Source organism: Lemur catta, chromosome 3 (genome assembly GCF_020740605.2).
Source record: "Lemur catta isolate mLemCat1 chromosome 3, mLemCat1.pri, whole genome shotgun sequence".
Classification (NCBI taxonomy): domain Eukaryota; kingdom Metazoa; phylum Chordata; class Mammalia; order Primates; family Lemuridae; genus Lemur; species Lemur catta.
Window position 1 is genome coordinate 17,539,444 of NC_059130.1, and position 22,691 is coordinate 17,562,134.

At 35.9% G+C, this 22,691-nt stretch overlaps 1 protein-coding gene across 3 annotated transcripts in view; it reads left to right on the forward strand.

Moving 5' to 3' along the window:
• The window catches only part of MAGI3 (membrane associated guanylate kinase, WW and PDZ domain containing 3), a 228,165-nt gene that overhangs the window by 190,985 nt on the left and 14,489 nt on the right, over positions 1–22,691 (forward strand). For all 3 annotated transcript variants that reach the window (XM_045546841.1, XM_045546840.1, XM_045546842.1), the window contains exons 13-16: positions 69–160; positions 2,045–2,237; positions 7,902–8,090; positions 12,992–13,177. In XM_045546841.1, coding sequence (XP_045402797.1) covers positions 69–160; positions 2,045–2,237; positions 7,902–8,090; positions 12,992–13,177 — 660 coding nt within the window. The remainder of the gene's footprint in view (positions 1–68; positions 161–2,044; positions 2,238–7,901; positions 8,091–12,991; positions 13,178–22,691) is intronic.

A 22,691-nucleotide genomic window follows, 5' to 3' on the forward strand; every position in this document is an offset into this window, starting at 1 on the left:
TTGAACTTTGTTTTGTTTTAATCCTTTTAAAATAAAGTATTTATTTTATGTTTTCTGGTTTTCCTTAGCGCCAAACACCAAAGATTTGGATGTTTTTCTTCGGAAACAAGAGTCAGGGTTTGGCTTCAGGGTGCTAGGAGGAGATGGCCCTGACCAGTCTGTAAGTGTCAGTTCCTTGGAATATAGCTGTTCCCGTTCAAACTTCGTAGTGGTGATTTGGTGGAATATGGTGTGTTTGGTTTGGTGTTTTAAGTTTTTTTCTTCTCTAACAGTTTCATGAATATGAGGAAGAACTGCATTTTTATTAGTATCATAGTCCCTCAGTTAACATAGTACAGCTGAGGCTAAAAACTGAATATATCAGCTGCAAGTTGGACAGTGATTAATTTATTTACTTCTCTGTGTAAATAAATAAAGCTTATTTTAAGTTTTTATTTCCATTTGCCTTCATTAAACAGAGTCTTAGACATTTTCCTTCTCTAAGAAACCTATAATTCTATGTCCTCTTTCCCACAATTACTCTGTCTTCTGAATTTTCCATAAATAGTTGGCATGAGCCTGTGCATATTACTTCACCTAATCTTATTAATGGCTTGGCATTTTCATGCTTGGTACTTTGCATGTCATTTCATCCATTACCTATGAAGCCAGAAGCATATAAAATAGTTAATATTTCTATCTAGAATGCATAAGGGTTATAGAATTTAAAGTCTAGACTTAGCGTTTATACATGACTCTCATATAGTTAGAGAACAAATGTAGTCGGTTTTACGTTTTGCCCTTGGTTTGAATAATGAAGTAATGAGCTGTATAGAATTTAAGAACATACTTACTTTTTTTTTGGTATAATATCAAACTATATTGTTTTGCTTGGAACTTAGGTGAAAAGCAATAATCTTTAAAATGACAAGCTTCTTTCTATTTCTGAATAAAACATTTGTTTGGTTACAATTACAAGGGAGCTTGCCCTATACAGGGCAAATATAAGATACTTTGTTCTTGATGGTGTATGTATTTCTTTTTATTGCTTCCTATTTTGTTAATATTCATAGTGTTCACTTAGACACTTTAAGAATTTATCTTGAAGAACTTGGGAAAAACCTTTTTTTTCCTTTTAATGTCAGACTCTAGCAGCTTTGAAACTAGCCAAACATTCAGGATTGCCTAATTATAGGATTCTAATTGCTGGTGAGCAGAATGAACCAGATTTGTTCACCTAAGTGAACCTTACTTAGTCCACTCTGTTCCCCTTGAGATTTAGAAACAAATTGTTTCTTAGTTGTATATACTGAACTTATACTGTTAGCCATATGTGATGGGAGTATTGTGAGAATGATCCCAGTTGCTGTGAACAGTGTGTAGAAAATCTTGCCAAGGGCATTGAACAGGTTTTTTCCTACTTTTAGTAGCTATTCCACAGAATTGCATTTTCTTTTTCTTTGTTTTTGAGACAGAGTCTCATTCTTACCCAGTTTAGAGTGCCGTGGCATCAGCCTAGCTCACAGCAACCTCAAACTCCTAGGCTCAAGACATCCTCCTGCCTCTCAGCCTCCGGAGTAGCTTGGGACTACAGGCGCATGCCACATGCCCGGCTAATTTTTTCTATTTTTAGTAGAGACGGGGTCTCGCTCTTGCTCAGGCTGGTCTCAAACTCCTGGCCTCAAGCGATCTTCCCAGAGTGCTAGGATTGCAGGCATGAGCCACTGCACAAGGCCAAGAATTGCATTTCTTGAATTTAACATTTTGTTTCCTGGTAGTGATGGAGATGACAGTGGTACTTTTTGAATTATTGAACAACTTTTTATTTTCTGTCTTCTTTGGACACAACCCTGGGAATCTACAAGGGATTACATAATACAGTGTGGTTATTTGAAGTGCCATTTTGGAGAATGGGCATTTTCTAAGATAATACCTTTCTAAAATATGACTTTTCATAATTGAACTGTAAAAATCTGTTGGTTTGCACAAAGCTGAATCAGGAAGTCCTTTACTCTTCAAGTGCATCTTAGACTGTAGACCAACCTACACTTTGTTATCTTATCAGATATATATTGGAGCCATTATTCCTCTTGGAGCCGCTGAGAAAGATGGTCGGCTCCGGGCAGCTGATGAACTAATGTGCATTGATGGAATTCCTGTTAAAGGAAAATCACACAAACAAGTCTTGGACCTAATGACCACTGCTGCTCGAAATGGTCATGTGTTATTAACTGTCAGAAGAAAGATCTTCTATGGAGGTATGCAAACTTGTTCCTGCTCTGAAAAGTTAAAAAAGAAACAAAGAGACTTATTCCACTTTATATGTAGTTTTACAGGTTATTTTGTTTAATAGTATATTTTGTTTAATAGTATATAATCCATTTGGTGTGATCCGGGACCTCATAGTGGAAGGCCATGTAAGGTCAAAAGGATCCAGAAATAATACCACTGTTAAAAAGGAAATAAATTTTGGGCCTCTATTCTAAGATCATATAAATATATTGATGCATTTTTGCCAATGTGGTATTGCAGATGGGAATATCAGTTTAAATCTGGGGTTTTTTTTAAACAAATACAAAGTTATTTAATCATATTCCAAGATAACCACTAGCTGAATATGCAAAGGTTTTGGATACTGACAGAAATCTCAAATATTCAAGGAAAGTAGAATGTTCCTACTTGAGAAGTGCAAATTTAACTTTAATTTAATTATACTTTAACTAAAGTATAATTTAACATTTACTGAGTACTCACTATATCCCAGGTACATGGATTATTTTATTTAATCTCACAACACTATGATGTAGAAACTGTCATTTCCACAATTACAGAAAGGTTGAGAGACACATAACTGGTAAGTAGTAGGGCCAGGATTAAAATTCTCAGTTTAATTGAAGAGATCAGGGTCTAAACCATTACACTAGGATATGAGTATCTTGTATAGTTTTCTCATCAATAGTTTTGTGAATATTAAATAGGAATTTTTATAAGTGAATTCTTGCCACTTTAAAATTTAAAAGACAACTATAGCACAAAAACGTAAGCCTCATGAAGGTATGGATGTTTGTCTGTTTGGTTATCTGCTGCACCCCTGGCACCTAGAAAAGTGCCTGCCTGGCACAGAGTGGACATCGGTAAGTGTTTGTGAACTTGATGAATATTTGCATCAGTCTTAAAAATGGGGTACTGTGTTTCTTTTTTAATTTTGTTATTGATACATAATATTCTACATATTTATGGGGTACATGTGGTATTTTGTTACATGCACACAGAATGTGTAATGATCAAGTCAGGGTATTTGGAGTATCCATCACCTTGAGTATTTATCATTTCCATGTGTTGGAAATACTTCCACTTCTCTCTTCTAGCCACTTTGAAATGTATAATACACTGTTGGCCATTAGAATTTTTATACTTTCTGTCTAACTGCATGATCAAACCTACTGCCCAATCTCTTTTTATTCCCCTGCAATCCCTCACAACACCTTTCCCAACATCTTATTTCTATCATTCTACTCTCTACCTCCATGAGATCAAACTTTTTAGTTCCCACATATGAGTGAGAACATGCAAAATTTGTCTTTCTGTGTCTGGCTTATTTTACATAACATAATGACCTCTAGTTCCATCCATGTTGCTGCAAATGACATGATTTCCTTCTTTTTTATGGTTGAATAGTATTGCATTGTGTATGTATACCACATTGTTTATCCATTTGTCTGTTGATGGACATGTAGGTTGAGTCCACATCTTTGGTATTGTGAATGGTGCTGCAATAAACATGGGGATGCAGGTATCCCTTTGATATAACAATTTCTTTTCCTTTGGATAAATACCCAATAGTGGATTGTGGGATTCTATGATAGTTCTATTTTCAGTTTTTTAAGAAATCTCCAGGCTGGGCATGGTGACTCACACTTACAATCCTAGCACTCTGGGAGGCTGAGGCAGGAGGGCTGCTTGAGCTCAGGAGTTTGAGACCAGCCTGAGCAACAGTGAAACCCTGTCTCTACTAAAAATGGAAAAATTACCTGAGTGTCATGGTGTGTGCCATGGAACTACAATGATGCCATTACATTGTACTTAGGGCAACAGAGAGAGACTCTGACTCAAAAAAAAAAGAAAAAAAAGAAATATCCATACTGTTTTCCATAGAAGCTGTACTAATTTACATTCCCACCAAGAGTTTATATAAGAGTTCCTTTTTCTTCACATCCTCACCAGCATCTAATATTTTTGGTTTTTAACAATGGCCACTCTAACTTGGGTAAGATGATATCTCATGTCGTTTTTATTTGCTTTTCTCTGATGATTACTTATATTGAGCATTTTTTCATATACTTGGCCATCTGTATGTCTTCTTTTGTGAAATGTCTACTTATGTCCTTTGCCCATTTTTTAATGGGGCTATTTGGTTTTTGGTTTTTTTTTTTTACTGTTGAGTTGACTTACTTGTATATTCTGGATATTAGTCCCTTGGATGAATAGTTTGCAAATATTTTCTCCCATTTAACAGATTGTCTCTTCACTCTGTTGATTATTTCCTTTGCTGTGCCAGAAGCTTTTTAGTTTAATATACTCCCATTTGTCTATTTTTATTTTTATTGCCTGTGTTTTTTGGGGTCTTAGCCATAAAATCTTCGCCTAGACCAATGTCCTAAACCATTTTCCCTATGTTTTCCTCTAGCCATTTTATAGTTTCAGGTCTCATGTTTAACTTTTTAATCCTTCTTGAGTTGATTTTTGTATGTAATAAGATAGAGGGATTCAGTTTTATTCTTCTATATAAGAATATCCAATTTTCCCAGCACCATTTATTAAAGAGGGTGTCCTTTCACAGTTCTTGTCACCTTTGTCAAAAATCAGTTGGCTATAAATATGTGGATTTATTTCTGGATTCTCTATGCTGTTCCATTGGTCTGTTTTTATACCAATACCATGCTGTTTTGGCTGCCATAGCCTTGCAGTATATTAATATTTTGAATCAGGTAGTGTGATGACTCCATCTTTGTTCTTTTTGCTCAGGATTGCTTTGGCTATTTGGGCTCTTTCTTGGTTCCATACAAATTTTAGAATTATTTTTTTCTATTTCTGTGAAAAAGGATGTTGGTATTTTAATAAAAATTGCATTGAATCTTTAGATTGTTTTGGGCAGCATGGTCATTTTAATAATATTAATTCTTCCAATCCATGAGCATGGGATGTCTTTCCATTTGTGTCCTCTTCATCAGTGTTTCATAGTTTTCCTTGTAGAGATCTTTCACCTCCTTGGTTTAATTTATCCCTAGGTATTTTAATTTTTTGTAGCTATTATAAATGGGATTACTTCTTGATTTCCTTCTCAGCTAGTTCCTTATTGGTGTATAGAAATTCCATTGATTTTTCTGTGTTGATTTTGTATCCTACAACTTTACTGAATTTGTATATCGTATCTAAGAGTTTTCTGCCACCATGCCTGGCTGATAATCTTTGTTTTTCTATGGTGTCAGTTGTAGTGTCTCCTTTTTCATTTCTGATTTTGTTTATTTGGGTTTTTTTTTTTTTCTAAGTTAGTCTATCTAGTGGTTTATCAATTTTATTTGTCTTTTCAAAAAACCAACTTTTCATTTCCCTGATCCTTTGTATTATTTTTTCAGTCTCTCTTTCATTTAGTTCTCTGCTCTGATCTTTATTATTTCTTCTACTAATTTTGGGTTTTGTTTCTTGCTTTCCTAGTTCCTTGAGATGTATTGTTAGGTGGTTTATTTGAAATCATTTTACTTTTTTGATGTAGGCATTTTTTGCTATAAAATTCCCTCTTAGCACTGCTTTTACTATATCTGATACATTTTGGTATGTTGTGTTTTGATTTTCATCTGTCTCAAGAAATTTATTTATTTCCTCCTTAATTTCTTCATTGACCCAATAGTCATTCAGGAGCATGTTGTTTCATTTCCATGTGTTCCCAAAGTTCCTCTTGTTATTGATTTCTGGTTTTACTCCATTGTGGTTTGAAAAGATACTTGACATGATTTCAATTTTTTAAAATTTGTTGAGACTTGTTTTATGTCCTAACATATAGTCTATCCTGGATAATGTTCCATATGCTGATGAAAAAAATGTATATTCTGTAGCTATTGGATGAAATATTCTGTAAATATATGTTGGGTCTCTTTGGTCTAATGTGCAATGTTTAAATACAGTTTTTCTTTGTTAATTTTCTTTCTAGATGATCTGTCTAATGGTGAGAGTGGGGTGTTCAAGTCTCCAACTATTATTGTATTGGAGTCTATCTCTCTCTTTAGATCTAATAATATTTGCTTTATATATCTATGTGATCCAGCGTCGGTTGCATATATGTTAAGAATGGTTATATCCTTTATATGAATTGATCCTTTCTTTGTCTGTTTTTACTGTTTTTGATTTTAAAGTCTGTTTTATCTGATATAAGTATAGTTAGTCTTGCTTGCTTTTCATTTCTGTTTGCATGGAATATCTTTTTCTATATCTTTACATTCAGTCTAGATATGTCTTTACAGGTGAAGTGGATTTCTTGTAGGCAGCATATAGTTGGGTCATGGTTGTTTTGTTTTGTTTTGTTTTTTAATCCATTTAGCCAGTCTATATCTTTTAAGTGGAAAGTTTAATTCCTTTACATTCAAGGTTATTGTTGATATGTGACAGTTTATTTCTGTCATTTTATTAATTAATTTTTGTGGTTGTTTTGTATAACCTTGTCTCCTTTCTTCCTCTATTATTGTTTATCACTGTGGTTTGGTGGTACTTTGTAGTGATATATTTGAGTTTTTTCTCTTCCTTGTTTGTGCGTTTGCTTTACCAGTGGCTTTTATATTTTCATGTGTTTTCATGGTAGTTATTATTCTGTTGCTTCCGGGTATAGGACTTCCTTAAGCATTTCTTATAGGGCTAGTCTAGTTGTGATGAGTTCCCTCAGGTTTTGCTTGTCTGTGAAAGATTTTATTTCTCCTTCATTTATGAAAGAAAACTTCACTGGGTATAGTATCCAGTTGTTGTTTGGTTTTTTCCCCCAGCACTTTGAATATATCATCCCATTCTCTCCTGGCCTGTAAGGATTCTGCTGAGAAATCCACTGTTAGTCTGATATGGGTTCTTTTATAAGTGACTAGACACTTTTCTCTTCCTGTTTTTAGAATTTCCTTTTTGTCTTTGACTTTTGACAGTTTCCATGGAAAAGACCTTTTTGAATTGTATCTATTAGGGAATCTTTGAGCCTCCTATATCTGGGTGTCTAAACTCTTGTAGACTTGGGAAATTTTTATTTATTATTTTGTTAAATAGGTTTTCTAACTCTCTTGTTGTCTCTTTGCTTTCTGGGACTCTGAAAATAAGCATATTTGGTCATTTTTGGTGTCCTACCTGTCACAAAGGGTTTGTTTACTTTGTTAGGTTTATTTTTCTTTATTTTTGTGTGACTAGGTTATTTTAAAAAAACCTATCTTCAAGTTCTGAGATTCGTTCTTCTGCTTGATTGAGTCTGTTGTTGAAGCCTTCAAATATATTTTGTATTTCATTCAGTGAAGTCTTCAGAATTTCTGTTTGGTTCTTTTTTATGCTATCTTGTTGGTAAATTTCTCATTCATATCCTGGATTGTTTTTCTGATTTCTTTGTATTGTTTTATAGAATTCTCTTGTATCTCACTGTGCTTTAGAATCGATTATTTGAATTCCAGAATTTTGTAAATATCTTTTGGATTGTGATTTGTTACTGGAGAATTATTATGTTCATTTAACGGTGTCATATTTCCTTGCTTTTTCATGTTCCTGTGTCCTTACATTGATATCTGTGCATTATCTGTTATTAGAAATAAAATTTTCTTGTGAGAGGTATACCGCAAAAACACTTTAGTTACCAAAAAAATATGGTATTCCAGAAATATCAAAATTGATCATATTTCTTACAGAAAAACAACCTGAAGATGACGGCTCTCAAGCCTTCATTTCAACACAGAATGGATCTCCCCGCCTGAACCGAGCAGACGTCCCAGCCAGGCCTGCTCCCCAGGAGGCCTATGATGTTGTCTTGCAACGAAAAGAAAATGAAGGATTTGGCTTTGTCATCCTCACCTCCAAAAACAAACCACCTCCAGGAGGTAAGGGCTACTGTATCTTATTGTCTCTCCCTAAAAGGCCAGTTTTCTGAGCCTACCACTGGTGCTTATGAAACTAATTAGGACCTATGTATAATTTGTCTTAGAGACTTATCTTTTTAAGAATGGTGAATATTTTCCTTATTTTCAAAATTAGGTAATGTGAACCAAACCTTCCAGGCTTCAAGTTTACCTATCATTTCAGATTCTATAAATAAGTCTCAGTAGCTCAGTTTGTGTCAAGGTTATGTTGAAACAGTATAAATATCAGGGACATGACTTAATGGATTTAACGAAAGATACAATGCTGAATTTTTTTAAATATGGTGGCATAGGTTTTTAAAATTAGAATAAATAATGTATGCAGAATTGAATTAAATACTAGAAGCAATGGAGAAAAAGCAAAACAGATTAATAGAAAAGTCTTGACCCAAATATATCTTAGTTATTTCATGTTATTTAATAATAATTGCCATATTTCAGCTATAAAGTGCCCTTGTGGAATGATAAGATACATTCCTATCTTTCATATATGTTTCATTGGAAGGTAAAAACTTTGTCAAACCTTTGAAAATTAATCTAAGTTTAATAGAATATTCTCATCTGGAAAGAATGAATATATGTGTTTGGCTTGTCTTGCTGTTCCTAAAAAATAATAATCTTTTAATATAATTATAAAACCCAATTGCATATAAGATGAGAACCAACACATTGATATTTATGTATTATGCTTATCTAATACCTTTATTTTTCTAAGTCAAATGATAAAAATCTTTGACCACATGAAATATGCTCTTGCCTCTGCCAGTGGATTTGATTATATCGTGGTTAGTGAGATCCTTTTAGATTAGATGTTTACTAAAACCCTAGTGGAAAAAAAAACGCTTTCAGGAAAGTGTTGTGAGCCAAACCAATTTGCAAAAATCTTGCTAGGGTTGGTGCAAGTGTGTAAAGGAAGAAGAGTCTGTGACATGGATGAGTTATTGCTGTAGTATTAGGTCACTGCTCTCGGATACTAGTTTCCATTTTCCAAAAGCAGTTGCTATGGTAACACTTGGAACTGGAACTGTCACTGATACTGTGAGGATGATTATGTGGCCTCTGTTAGAAAAATGAGAGGAAAGCAGCTTTTGGGTGGTTTTCATGTTGTATCATTGGAAATCCGTATTTCAGAAAACAAAAAACCTTTTAGGATAATCATATTGTCATTCTAATACCACACAATAATCCCAGGCATTCAAATTAACAGAAATGGTGAAAGATTATTGCTCTAGTTGATAGATGCCAACCACTTTTTGCATTGAAAATATTCTCTTTCTAGCACTACAGAATTAGGGGAGAGTCTAGTATTCACCATAAATAGAGGAATTCAGTAAAATAAGTTGTATTACTTAAATATGTTTAAACAAAATTTTATATATATTTGTTTATATTTAAACTTTTAAGATATTTGCATATTTATTTGTTTAAATAGTTTTTTACTCTTCTGATTTTGCCTATGTAGATGCTTGATCTCCATATGAGGTAGTGTCCTTAAGTGTTGGGTTTTGTAATCAAACAAACTTGGATTCAAGCCCTACTTATATCTTTTAATAGCTATCTGATCTTGGGCAAATCACATACCCTCCAAGAGCTCCAGTTTCCTCTGTAAAATGAGGATGATGATGACACTCCCTCTCTCACAGGAGTATGAGGATTAAAAGAGATAGGGCATGTGAAGCCCTTAGCCCAGACCTTCAGTAAATATTAGCTGCTCTTGCTTGTAGCTTCTGCTGCTATTGTTATCATCATCATTATTATTTAGAAAATTGCCACTGTCTCTTGAATTTTATTTTAAAGAAATTTTAAAAAGTTTATCAGTACTTAATAATGAGATGGGAAAGAAAGTCCAATTAAAATGTAAGATTGAGGCAGCAAGCTAACATGTGGCAGGAAATGAGTGTTTGCAGCTCATTAATTATCATCCTGAATGATAAATTAGGTTCAGGTTGTTGATGAATTTTATATAAAGTGCTTGATATTTTTGGTCATGCTGTAGAACTAGAATTGATAATTTCACTGAAATGCTAGTTTAATAATCTCACAAAATGCTGAGTCCTGCAAGCGTTCTTCTTAGAACGCCATTCGTCTCATATGGACAGAAGGAGGATCGTGGCGCAAGTTTGGATGAGGAGCTTTCACTCACAGAGACTGAGCACTTGCTGCAAATTGTGTGACAGAGGTTTGGTTCAGAAAGCAGTTTGCACAGGGGGAAAGGCAGGACACCTATCTGTCAGAATCAATCATTCTATGTAGACCTTGTCTCAGAACTGCTCCACATAGATTACTTTTTTCTTCTAATTAGATGTATTTTCCAATGATGTATGTCCTAGTAACATCTCTGGTACCAGTTATGAAATTCTGAGATGCTCTACTGTTGATTTTTTTCAAAGATCAGGGATCCAGGTCCAACATCCTCATAGTTTGTCTAAGTGCTAAGTGAATGGAGTACTTAGAAAAGGCCTTTATTTAAGAGGAAAAGGACTTGGCTAGTTTTCATTGTGCCAGTACTTCAGAGCTTTTAGTGTTAGTCTTTTTTATCATATAGTTTTCAGTTCTGATTGCAAAGGATTTCTTTGAGAAGTGGACATTTCCAGTTACTGTTATTTCTTTCCTGAAAAGAAATGTTTTAAGAGCAGTAAAGTGATCTCAGCAGCTGGACCAACCAGGCTGAGAGACAGACTTAGGCCAAAGATGAATGAAATTGGATAAGTTGGCTTTATGACAAATGGCTGTAGACTTTGCGTATCAGCAAAACAAAGCAGAACTGCAGGCGTTTCCCTAGCTATGTGTACTCTAAGGGGTTACCTTGAAAAACTTTTCAGTCCATGAATGCTAAGACATTAAAATCTGACTACTTTTACCTTCCCTTGCCCAGACAACTAACTAACCCTTCAGGAAGTTGTTTACCACCATTTGCCAATTCTTTTTTACCACATTGCTCACATGTTGAGAGAGGAGACCACTGAGACTTCAGAGATTAATTCTGTTTAATGCTTTCCCCAGTCTGAACAAACTCTTTTCAGTGTGCCAAGGAGCTGAATGGTGTTCTTCTCAGGGGATCTCAAATGAACACTATGTATGAGTAAATCTCTTCCAAGAAGGAGAATAACCGAGGTATTGATTTAGAAGGTGACCACAGGGCCACCGTATGATCCATCATATGTTTCTGGTGTGCAACCTGTTGTATGTACTATTAGTGAATCAACTCATAATGCCTGGCACAGGACATGGTCGTACTCCACTGGCATTTCTCTAATTACTTTGTAAAGAAATGGAATAATAAGTGCTTGATGTAATTCAGAGCTAAAAGGCACTTCGTTCCAACATTGAGTCCTCTATTTTAAGATAAAATCTTCCACTGTATTATCCTAGAAGAGCCAAGTCACTATCTGTAGGGCTATAAATCAGGACCAAGAATAACTTTTCCATTCCAAATGAAAGTCTATTATAATATCCCTAACCTACTCCTAGATATGATTCAGAAGGACTACTAAGGAATGTGTTTTACTATGGAAATTAAACATAATTCACAGTGCCATTTAAAAATATTAATTATCCCTATTTATATCAATCAGTAGTCAGCAGGAGCCCAAATGCCTGATAAGTTTACTGACCTAGGTTAGGAAATTCTCAGAGAACATAGGAGGAATATTTGTTTCCTGATACAAATGCCCCTTACTGGACAGTAGAAGATATTTTGTTTGGCAAGATTTCCAGAATATCTAAGGACTCATTTAAGCTATAATAATAGCAAAGTGTCTTAATAGTTAGTCTAGGAAAGCCCTTAGCATTATGAGCTAGAGATATAGTAGAGCTGCACAGAGTATCTTTGTAAATGTGTTAGATTCAGCTTTGTGCATTCAGGATAGAATTTTATCTGTGAGTCAGATAGTCTTAACATTAAACATTTAATGTTCCAATTCTGCTCAGCTTTTTGAATCTTAAAAATATCTAAAGGCATAAATAAGAGGAATTTTCACATAGAACTAACTATGATTCGTTTTAATGATCAGTCATTTCACTGTACCTGGATTTCTGACCAGTGACTACTAAGTCCTAAACTTGAGTCTGACCTGCATTTATTTACACGGTTTCTTGTGGGACCAAGTGCCCCTTCAACAGAAGCAAAGATAGTCTCATTGTAGCAGTTTCTAAAATAGCTGTCAACTTGATGCCACCTAAATGGCCAACGATAAACAATGAGACATCTGATTGGTGAAATATTATCAGTATCAGTGAGATCAGTGGCCCTTGAACAGAATAATTAGGATGACAATGTAAAAACTGGAAAAAGGATCTGATAAGTGGAAACAGTAAAGAGGTTTTTTGGGGGGGGGCGTTTTGAGACAGTCTCACTCTTCACCCTGGGTAGAGCTCACTACAACCTAGCTCACTACAACCTCAAATTCTGGGGCTCCAGCGATCCTCCTGCCTCAGCCTCCTGAGTAGCTGGGACTATAGGCACACACCACCACGCCCGGCTAATTTTTCTATTTTTAATAGAGATGCGGTCTCACTCTTGCTCAGGCTGGTCTTGAACTCCTGAGCTCAAGTGGTCCTTCCACCTCGGCCTCCCAGAGTGTTAGGATTACAGGCACGAGCCACAGCGCCCAGCCAGAAAAGAAGTTTATATGCAAGGATTACAACTATGTAAAGAGTATCTATGCACGTGGGCAAAAAGTGGGAGGTGATATGAAAATAGTTGCATTTGGTTAGGATGGTGACGTGTCATGCCTTTTTTGCTATATTTTTAAAGAATGTTCCTGGATGTTATTTTGAGTTTTTAAATGATAATGATGATAAATCTAACACTAGCAGATATCTTAAATAATTGAAAAACCTGGTTTTTTTTTCCCCCATAGTTATTCCTCATAAAATTGGCCGAGTCATAGAAGGAAGTCCAGCTGATCGCTGTGGAAAACTGAAAGTTGGAGATCACATCTCTGCAGTGAATGGGCAGTCCATTATTGAACTGTCTCATGATAACATTGTTCAGCTGATCAAAGATGCTGGTGTCACCGTCACACTAACGGTCATTGCTGAAGAAGGTAAGGAACCAATAGACCTGCCTTTCCCAAGCTGATCTGAGGGCCACAGGGCTTCCTCCAGCATTGCCAGAATCACTGCAGTCATAGAACTGTGTCTCATTCTTTGTCTTTTCCATTTAATGAACTTAGAAGACAGTTAAAGTTGTCAGCAGTTCAAGAAAAATAATCCAGCTAGTGAGTGGTGGCCGTTTATTTATGTGCTGGAGAATCAAGCACTCAGAAGTAAAAGAGATTAATAATACTTTTCAGATCTTATTTTCTTAAAATAGTGTCTTAATTCTCTGCTGAAGTGAGAGAAAATCCTTTAAACAGTTCAAAGAAAGTCACTGTTGGTGTCAAGCCTTTTATGTCAGGCCCATGCCTTTCCTTGGGGGCAGGGCCTTGTCCTGGGCAGCTGCTGTATAAACGGGGGAAAGGCAAGTGTGTAGGAATGGCTAGAGAATAGGGCATAAAACACACACGGGCAGCCCTGGAGTCTCACAAACATGTTTAATGTCTTGCCTTGTGTTAAAGCTGCCTTTTGATCATTAAGAATTTCTAGGCCGGGCGCAGTGGCTCACGCCTGTAATCCTAGCACTCTGGGAGGCCGAGGCGGGTGGATTGCTTGAGCTCAGGAGTTCGAGACCAGCCTGAGCAAGAGCGAGACCCCGTCTCTACTAAAAATAGAAAGAAATTATCTGGCCAACTAAAATATATATATAGAAAAAAAAAATTAGCCGGGCATGGTGGCGCATGCCTGTAGTCCCAGCTACTTGGGAGGCTGAGGCAGTAGGATCATTTAAGCCCAGGAGTTTGAGGTTGCTGTGAGTTAGTCTGATGCCATGGCACTCACTCTAGCCTGGGCAACAAAGTGAGACTCTGTCTCAAAAGAAAAAAAAAAAAAAGAATTTCTAATTAGGAACCATTTGAACCTGTCCTTGTTCTTGGTTTATGAACATAACCACTACATACATAATGCTCTTGTCATTTTTCTTGATTTTGCAAAACTGATGAGAAGCCAAAAACAGAATTATGAAGTTTTAGTCTTTTAAGTTAAAATACCTCATACTATAATGTGCATTCATGTTCCATTTTCCTCCACAACCTTCTAATCTAATTGGTTTTTAGATCTTTTACACTTCTTGATTCTATCTTTCTTTCCTGTTCCTACTGCATCACTCTCATACGTTTATTTCTAAGGTATTACGTAAAGTGTCTTTCTGTTCAAGATCCTGTAGGGCGGTATTTCTGCATGGATATGAGTTCACTGGGTAGGCCCTTTCCAGTTCTGGGTAGGACCCCACGATACTGTGACATCCCTGCCCCTGTTCTTTCCCTTCTCTATTCTGTTCTCACACTCTTCTGAAACTCTGCTGATTCTTCCAAAATCCTCCTCCATAGAAACTCCAGTGCCTCCCCGCTCTGCACATAAAGTTGTTCTATGATTTTGCTCCCAGCCTGCCTTTTGAATTTACCTGCCAGTATTTTCTCCAGGCCCTCTCTTAGTGGGCCTCATTGGCCTCTGTGCAGACGGGCTTCCTCCCCCGACTCCCGTAGCACCTCCCATGATGCAGTCCATTAGACAGTATTCTCATGTAAGATAAGTGTCTCCTTCCTTCCATGCTCTGCTCTTTTAAGACAAAGAAAATATTGGTTGACTATGATACTTAGTAGGTGCTCAGTAAATATTTTTTGAATGAAGGAACGAGTAAATGAATGAATAAACAAATGAATAAGTGAATGAACAAATGAACAAAGTGAAAGTCGGGAAATTTTAGTTCTGAGGCCTTCTGTGCCATTACCTACGCAGAGGCGATCTAAACCCATTGGAAGAAGTAAGTCTTTTGACAAGTTCACCGACACCTATTAACTAGTTGTATGACAAACAGGCTACTCAACATTTTTAATCTTCAGTTTTTTATCTGTATAATAGAAATAGTAAGATCTATTTCAGGATCATGGCAAGGGTAAAAGATGAAAATGTACATAAGCTACAGAAATACCCTAAGGTGCTCATGTAATGATATCTATCATTATTTTACCTGCATGACTGGCTCCCTCATTCAGGTCTCTGTTTAAATCTCACCTCCTAAGGAAATAATAACAGTATTTAATAAGTGCTTACTATGTGACAGGCTCTCTCCTAAATACTTATTTTAACTCATTTAATACAGTAACCCTAGGTAGGCACTATTATTTCTCCATTCTTGTAGATGGGGAAACTGAGTCACAGAGCAATTAGATAGATTGCCTGTGGTCATAAAATTAATAAGCAATGGAACCAGTATTTGATTTAGGCAGTCTGGCTTTAGAACCCGTGCTTTAAACTACTGTGCCCTCCCAACCACGGTACCTAAAATAACCCTTCCCTCTGCCTGCTCCAGTGCTCCTCTAATCCCTTACCCTGCATTACTTCTCTACATTGCACATATCTCTGAGATTATTTAGTTTTTTTTTTATTGTCCATCTCCCCCACTAGAATGTAAAGTCAGCCGGGCACAGTGGCTCATAGTCCCAGCTACTCAGGAGGCTGAGGTTGGGATCACTTGAGCCTGTGAGTACAAGACTAGCCTGGGCAACATAGCAAGACCCTATCTCTAAAAAGACAAAACAACAAAAAACAAAAGAAACAAGTAAAGTCAAAGATTCATGAAGTTACATATTTTATCATGTAAGTGCTCAATAAAATTTTTTGAATGTTATTCAAATGGGATTTCAGTCAAATTTCTTTTTCTTTGTTTCTTTACCATGATCTCTATAGCCTGCATTCTAGCCTTAACATTTGTTCTGTGGCCCACAGAGAAAAGCAGGCCTCTGTGCCACACGAAATAACATTGTAGGGTTATTCTGGGAATGATATATATAGTGCATTTATATCACCACACCTGGCATGCAGTAGGCACTAAGTGATAGAATTGTCCAGAAATAGCAGAACTAGCAGTAGTGCAGATCAGTCAAACCATCTATAGAAAACAGTGTCTTTTTCCCAATCCATCTTGACCAATATTTTGTGAAATACAATAAAAATTACATGAAAAAATTTTTAAATGACATAAGATTATTTTGTCAAAGTGCTATAAAATTTTCTAAATGCTTGCTCTCAATACCTGTATGTATCTTATTGCTGACTGACAAACCATACTTTAAATACCCTTAGAATAGTTTAATAGGAAAAAGACCAGTTCTTTCTCTTAGTATAATTTTTTTTCAAAATTACTGTTTATTATTGATAGTGTTTTCTCTAGGACATTATCCAAAACTGTTCATCATTTTTCTTAAAATAAAAGTTACCTTTGACATTTTGGCCCAAATACTTCTGGACAGACTCTTAAGATTTTCTGTGTAATGTCAGTGTTCAGAATAAGAAATAGAAGGGTGGAAAGAAACCTCCCTAGCAGATATGTATCCTTAAAGTATATTTCATATGGAGGCACATAGCCTCTTAAAATATAATCACATCTGATATGTAAAATCACATTTCAGTGATTACACATTATTTTATTATATGCTAAGATTTTTTTTTTAACTAGGAAAACATTTAGAATCTCTCATTTTTCTTAGGAAAAAATAGAAAGTCTTCCTTCTGTTCATAAAAATCTCATTCATGGAGTTTCTAAGTCTTCCAAGTTTATCATAGAATTCAGTACAAAATCTATCAACTGCACTAAAGAGTCAGATGAATATTTATAGTTCTAAATCTGTTTTCAGAAATCATACATTCAGATCCACACCTTAGAGCAGCATTGCTTCCCATCTGATACTGCCCCCTGCTCTCGATAAGCTATTCACTATTAGTAGGTAAAAAACAATTACCTCGAAAAAGAACAATACTTATTCCCTCCATCCTTCCCTCCCAGCCCCCTTTGCTAGATACTGTTTAATATTTGTGCCTATTTTGCTAAAGAAATGACAAGGCAAGTGTCATGTCTCATATAAAACTCTCAAACCACAGTCATGACTTGGGACTATCTCTATCCTACAGCATTCCCCACAACACCTCTTCTACCACCATGGTATTGTGTTTTCAAGTATAGAACATAAATTTACTGTGTCGGGTAGTACCTGCTTACTGTAGAGAAACCTTAAAATTTTATTATTTTTCAAAATTGATTTCCAATTATTTTGGTATAAATTTAAGGAGTACAAGTGTAATTTTGTTATATTGGATATATTTGTGTAGTGGTAAAGTCAGGGCTTTTAGTGTATTCATCACTTGAATAATGGACCTTGTACCAATTAAGTAATTTTTCATAACCCATACCCCTTGCCCCACTCCCTTCCAACTCTCCAATGTCTATCATTCCACACACTCTAGGTCCACATGTACACATGATTGAGCTCCCACTTATAAGTGAGAACATTTGACTTTCTGAGTTGTTTCACTGAAGATAATGGCTTCCAGTTCCATCCATGTTGCTGCAAAAGACATGATTTCATTCTTTTTATGGCTGAATAATATTCCATCATGTATATATACCACATTTTCTTTATCCAGTTATCCATTGATGGCTGCTTAGTCTGGTTCCGTATCTTTGCTATTGTAAAGAGTGCTGCGGCAAACATACAAGTGCAGGTATCTTTTTGATAAAATGATTTATTTTCCTTCAGGTAGATAATGTAGTGGGATTGCTGGATTAAATGGTAATTCTGTCAATTTCTAATTATTGTCAGGTCTTGTTTATTTTATTTTTAAGAGTGAACATAAGTTACCAAAGGCTGCTAAGGAATCTCTATTTTGCATGCTAATTTCTCTCACTGCTCCCACTGGCAACCATTCTAGTATGTTTTATGTGTTGCATTTTATTTTTGTGTCTTTTTACGTACATTTTTTTGTTGTGTGTTGTGTGTTGGCATTTACTTTTGAGTTATATAAACGTTATAGATTTTATGCTAGGTTTTTCTTGAGAACCATGGTTTGTTTTTTCAGTTTTTTTGGTCATTTTACTCTTCCAGGACCCAATCCAGGATTCCTCATGACGTTTAGTTGTTATGTCTTCTTTTTTCTTTTTAATTGAGATACAATTCACATACTATAAAATTTATTATTCTAAAGTGCACAATTCAGTGTTTTCCTGTGTATTCACAAGGCTTTGCAATCATCACCACTTCCACATTTTATCACCCCCAAAAGAAACTCCATAACCATTAGAAGTCACTTCTCATTCTCTCCAAACCCCCCATCCCTGGAAAACCACTAATCTACTTTCTCTCTGTGCGGATTTGCTGAGCATTTCACATAAATAGAATTATACACTATGTGGCCTTTTGTGTCTGGCTTCTTTCATGTAGCAAAATTTTTTCAAGGTTCATCTGTGTTAAAGCATTTATCAATATTTCATTCCTTGATGGACTTTTCATGTGCTTATTGATTATTTGTATATCTTCTTAGGAGAAAATTCTGTTTAAATACTTTGCCCATTTATGACTCAGTTATTTGTCTTTTTTATTGTTGAGTTGTAAGATTTTTTTATATGTCCTGAATACTAGACCTTTATCAAATACATAGTCTGCAAGTATTTTCCTCCCACTCTGCAGTTGTCTTTTTACTTTCTTGATACTATCCTTTAATACACAAAGTTTTAAATGTTGATGAAGTCCAATTCCTATTTTTCTTTTTGGTTGCTTGTACTTTGGTATCATAGCATCATGTGCTTTTAAGATTTATCCATATTGCTGGGTGAACATAATGGATTGCTTTTAACTACTTGACAGTTTTCTGTAGTATGTAGTTACTATACATAACCTGTCCACTTACCTATAGACAATCACATTGCCTCTAATTCCTCAATATCACAAATAATTCTGTGATACAGATCCTCAATATATGTATGTTACAGAACAGTGTGAGAAGCTGGGCACAGTGGTGCATGCCTGTACTCCCAGCTATTCAAAAGGCTGAGGCAAGAGGATCACTTGAGCCTAGAAGTTCGAGGCTAGCCTGGGCAATATGGCAAGACCCTGTCTCTAAAAAAATAAAAATTAAAAAATTTTAAAAAGTTAGAGAATTTCTGGGAGTGAAATTACTTGATCAAAGGGTATACGTGTGTCTGACCTGACTCGGTACTATCAGATTGTTCTCCATAGTTGCTGCACCCTTCCATACTCCACCAGCAAAACACTGAGGATTCTTGTACCTTTACCCCCCCCCCACAGTACTTGGCATTATCAGCTTTTGAATTGCTAGTCTAAAGCATGAAAATGTTATCTCATTGTTATTTAATTTGCATTTTTCTGATTACCCATGAATTTGAGCATCTCTTCATATGCTTAGGACTTTTTTTCTTGTGAATTGCCTGGTCAGATCCTTTACTCATTTTTCTTGTGGGATTTCTGTCTTCTTCCTGTTGATATTTAGTGGTTCCTCATGATTTATATAGGCATTAGTCAAATTTTGTTTTAGAAAATGCACATATCTTCTCCTGTCATCTATATGTTAACTTTGATCCTGGTACCCTTCATTATATAGAAATTCTTTTTCTTTTTTTTTTTGAGACAAGAGTCTTGCTCTATTGCCCGGGCTAGAGTGAGTGCCGTGACGTCAGCCTAGCTCACAGCAACCTCAAACTCCTGGGCTTAAGCGATCCTACTGCCTCAGCCTCCCGAGTAGCTGGGACTACAGGCATGCGCCACCATGCCCGGCTAATTTTTTTCTATATATATTCTTAGTTGGCCAGATAATTTCTATTTTTTTTTTTTTTTTAGTAGAGAAGGGGTCTCACTATTGCTCAGGCTGGTCTCAAACTCCTGACCTTGAGCGATCCACCCACCTCGGCCTCTCAGAGTGTTAGGATTATAGGCATGAGCCACCACGCCCAGCCCAGAAATTCTTAATTTAGATGTAATCAGATTAGTCACTTTTTACCTATGGCTTGAGCTTTTGAGGTTTTATTTAAGATAAATCATCCTTTTACCCCACATCACAGAGATTTTCTCTTACATAAGCTTCTGCTAGCTTTATAATTTTGCTTTTTGCCTTTAGGTCTTTAATCCATCTGAAGCCTACCTTTGAATATAGTTTTAGGAGGGATCCAGTTTTATTTTTTATTCCTATCATGAGTCAATTTTCCTAATACCAGCTGTTACACAGTACTTCCTTTCCCCATTGACTTGTAGTGCCATATATCCTGAATAACTTTCCCATCAGAAATGAGTCTCCAAAGCTCTCTATTCTGTTCTATTAGTTTATTTGTCCCTTATCTGATGACATATATATATGTATGTATTTTAAAGAAATTTTTTTATACTGTAAGTTTGTGATGTATCCTAATATATATGTCTTTCACAGCAAATCTGTCTTTGTTTCCCGAAATCAACTAGGTATTCGTGGAACTCTTTCATATAAAATTTTAGAGCACATTATTAAGCTCTTCCAAAAAAATCCAACTACAATTTTATTTGTATATATTGAATATTTATATTTTTATATAAGCATATATACATATATATGCATACATATATTAACTTTGGGATAATTTATATCTTTCAATATTAAGTCATTACACCTAAGAGCATGGGATGTCTCTCCAGTTACTCAGATCATCTTTTATGTTCTTTGATAGAGTCTTAGAAATTCTCTAATAGGATTCTTATTTATTCTTGGGAAAGATGCTTCTCAGTACCTTATAATGTTTATTGCTATAGTTTAACTGTGAATTTTGTGTTTATATCCTGATAATACACTTTCTCTTTAGTACAGGCATACCTTGGAGATATTGTGGGTTTGGTTCCAGACCACTACCATTAGGTAGCAAATATTGCAATAAAGACAGTCACAAATTTTTTACTTTCCCAGTGCATATAAAAGTTGTGTTTACCCTGTACTGTAGTCTATTAAGAGTGCAATAACATTATGTCTAAAAATATATATATATATATACATTCCTTAATTTAAAAATACTTTATTGCTAAAAAATGTTAACAGTCATCCGAGCCTTTAGTGAGTTGTAATCTTTTTGCTGGTGGAGGGTTTTGCATCAACGTTGATGGCTGCTGACTGATCATAGTAGTGGTTACTGAAGGTTGGGGTGGCTGTGGCAATTTCTTATAATAAGACAAAAATGAAGCTTGCCACATTGATTGACTCTTCCTTTCATGAAAGATTTCTCTGCAGCATGTGATGCTGGTTAATAGTGTTTTACCCAAAGTAGAACTTTCAAAATAGGAGTCAGTCCTCTCAAACTCTGCTGCTGCTCTATTAACTGAGTTTATGTAATATTCTAAGTCCTTTGTTGTCATTTCAACAATGTTCATAGCATCTTCACCAGGAGTAGATTCCATCTCAAGAAACCACTTTCTTTGTTCATCCATAAGAAGCAACTCATCAGTTCAGGTTTGATCATGAGATTGCAGCAATTCAGTCCCATCTTCAAGCTCCACTTCTTGTTCTAGTTCTCTGACAGTTTCCACCACATCTGTAGTTACTTCCTCCACTGAAGTCTTGAACCTCTCAAAGTCATCCATGAGGGTTAGAATCAAATTCTTCCAAACTCACTGGATACAGTGGCTCATGCCTGTAATCCCAGCACTGTGGGAGGCCAAAGTGGGAGAATCACTTGAGGCCAGGAGTTCAAGGCCAGTCTGGGCAACATAGCAAGACCCCATCTCTAGAAAAAAATTTTAAAAATTAGTCGGGCATGGTGGCGCATATCTGTAGTCTCAGATACTTGGGAGGTTGAGCAGGAGGAATATCCCTTGAGCCCAGGAGTTAGAGGTTATAGTGAGCCATGATCATTTCACTGCACTCCAGCCTGGGTGACAGAGTGAGACCTGTCTCTAAAAAAACAAAGAAAAAATTTTTACAAACTCCTGTTAATGTTGATATTTTAACCTCCTCTCCATGAATCATGGATGTTCTTAGTGTCATCTAGAATGGTGAATCCTTTCCAAAAGGTTTTCCATTTACCTTGCCCAGATCCAGAGAAAAATTACTGTCTATAGCAGCTAAAGCCTTACAAAATGTATTTCTTAAATAATAAGACTTGAAAGTCAAAATTACTTCTTGATCCATGGGCAACAGAATGGATGTTGTGTCAGCAGGCATGAAAACAACATTCATCTCCTTGTACATCTCCATCAGAGATCTTGGTGACCAGGTGCATTGTCAATGAGCAGTAATATTTTGAAAGGAATGTTTGTTTCTGAGTAGTAGGTCTTAACGGTGGGCCTAAATTTTGCAATAAACCATTCTGTAAACAGATACGCTGTCATCCATGCTTTGTTGTTCCATTTTTAAAGCAGGGGCAATATAGATTTAGCATAATTCTTAAGAGCCCTAGCATTTTTGGAATGGTAAATGAGCATTGGCTTCAACTTAGTCACCAGCTGCATTAGCCCCTAACAGGAGAGTCAGCCTGACCTTTGAAGCTTTGAAGCCAGGCATTGATTTCTCCTATCTAGCTATGAGAGTCCTAGATGGCATCTTCTAACAGAAGGCTATTTCATCTACATTGAAAATCTGTGGTTTAGTGTAGCCACCTTCACCAATTACCTTAGCTAGATGTTCTGGATAACTTGCTGCAGCTTCTACATGAGCACT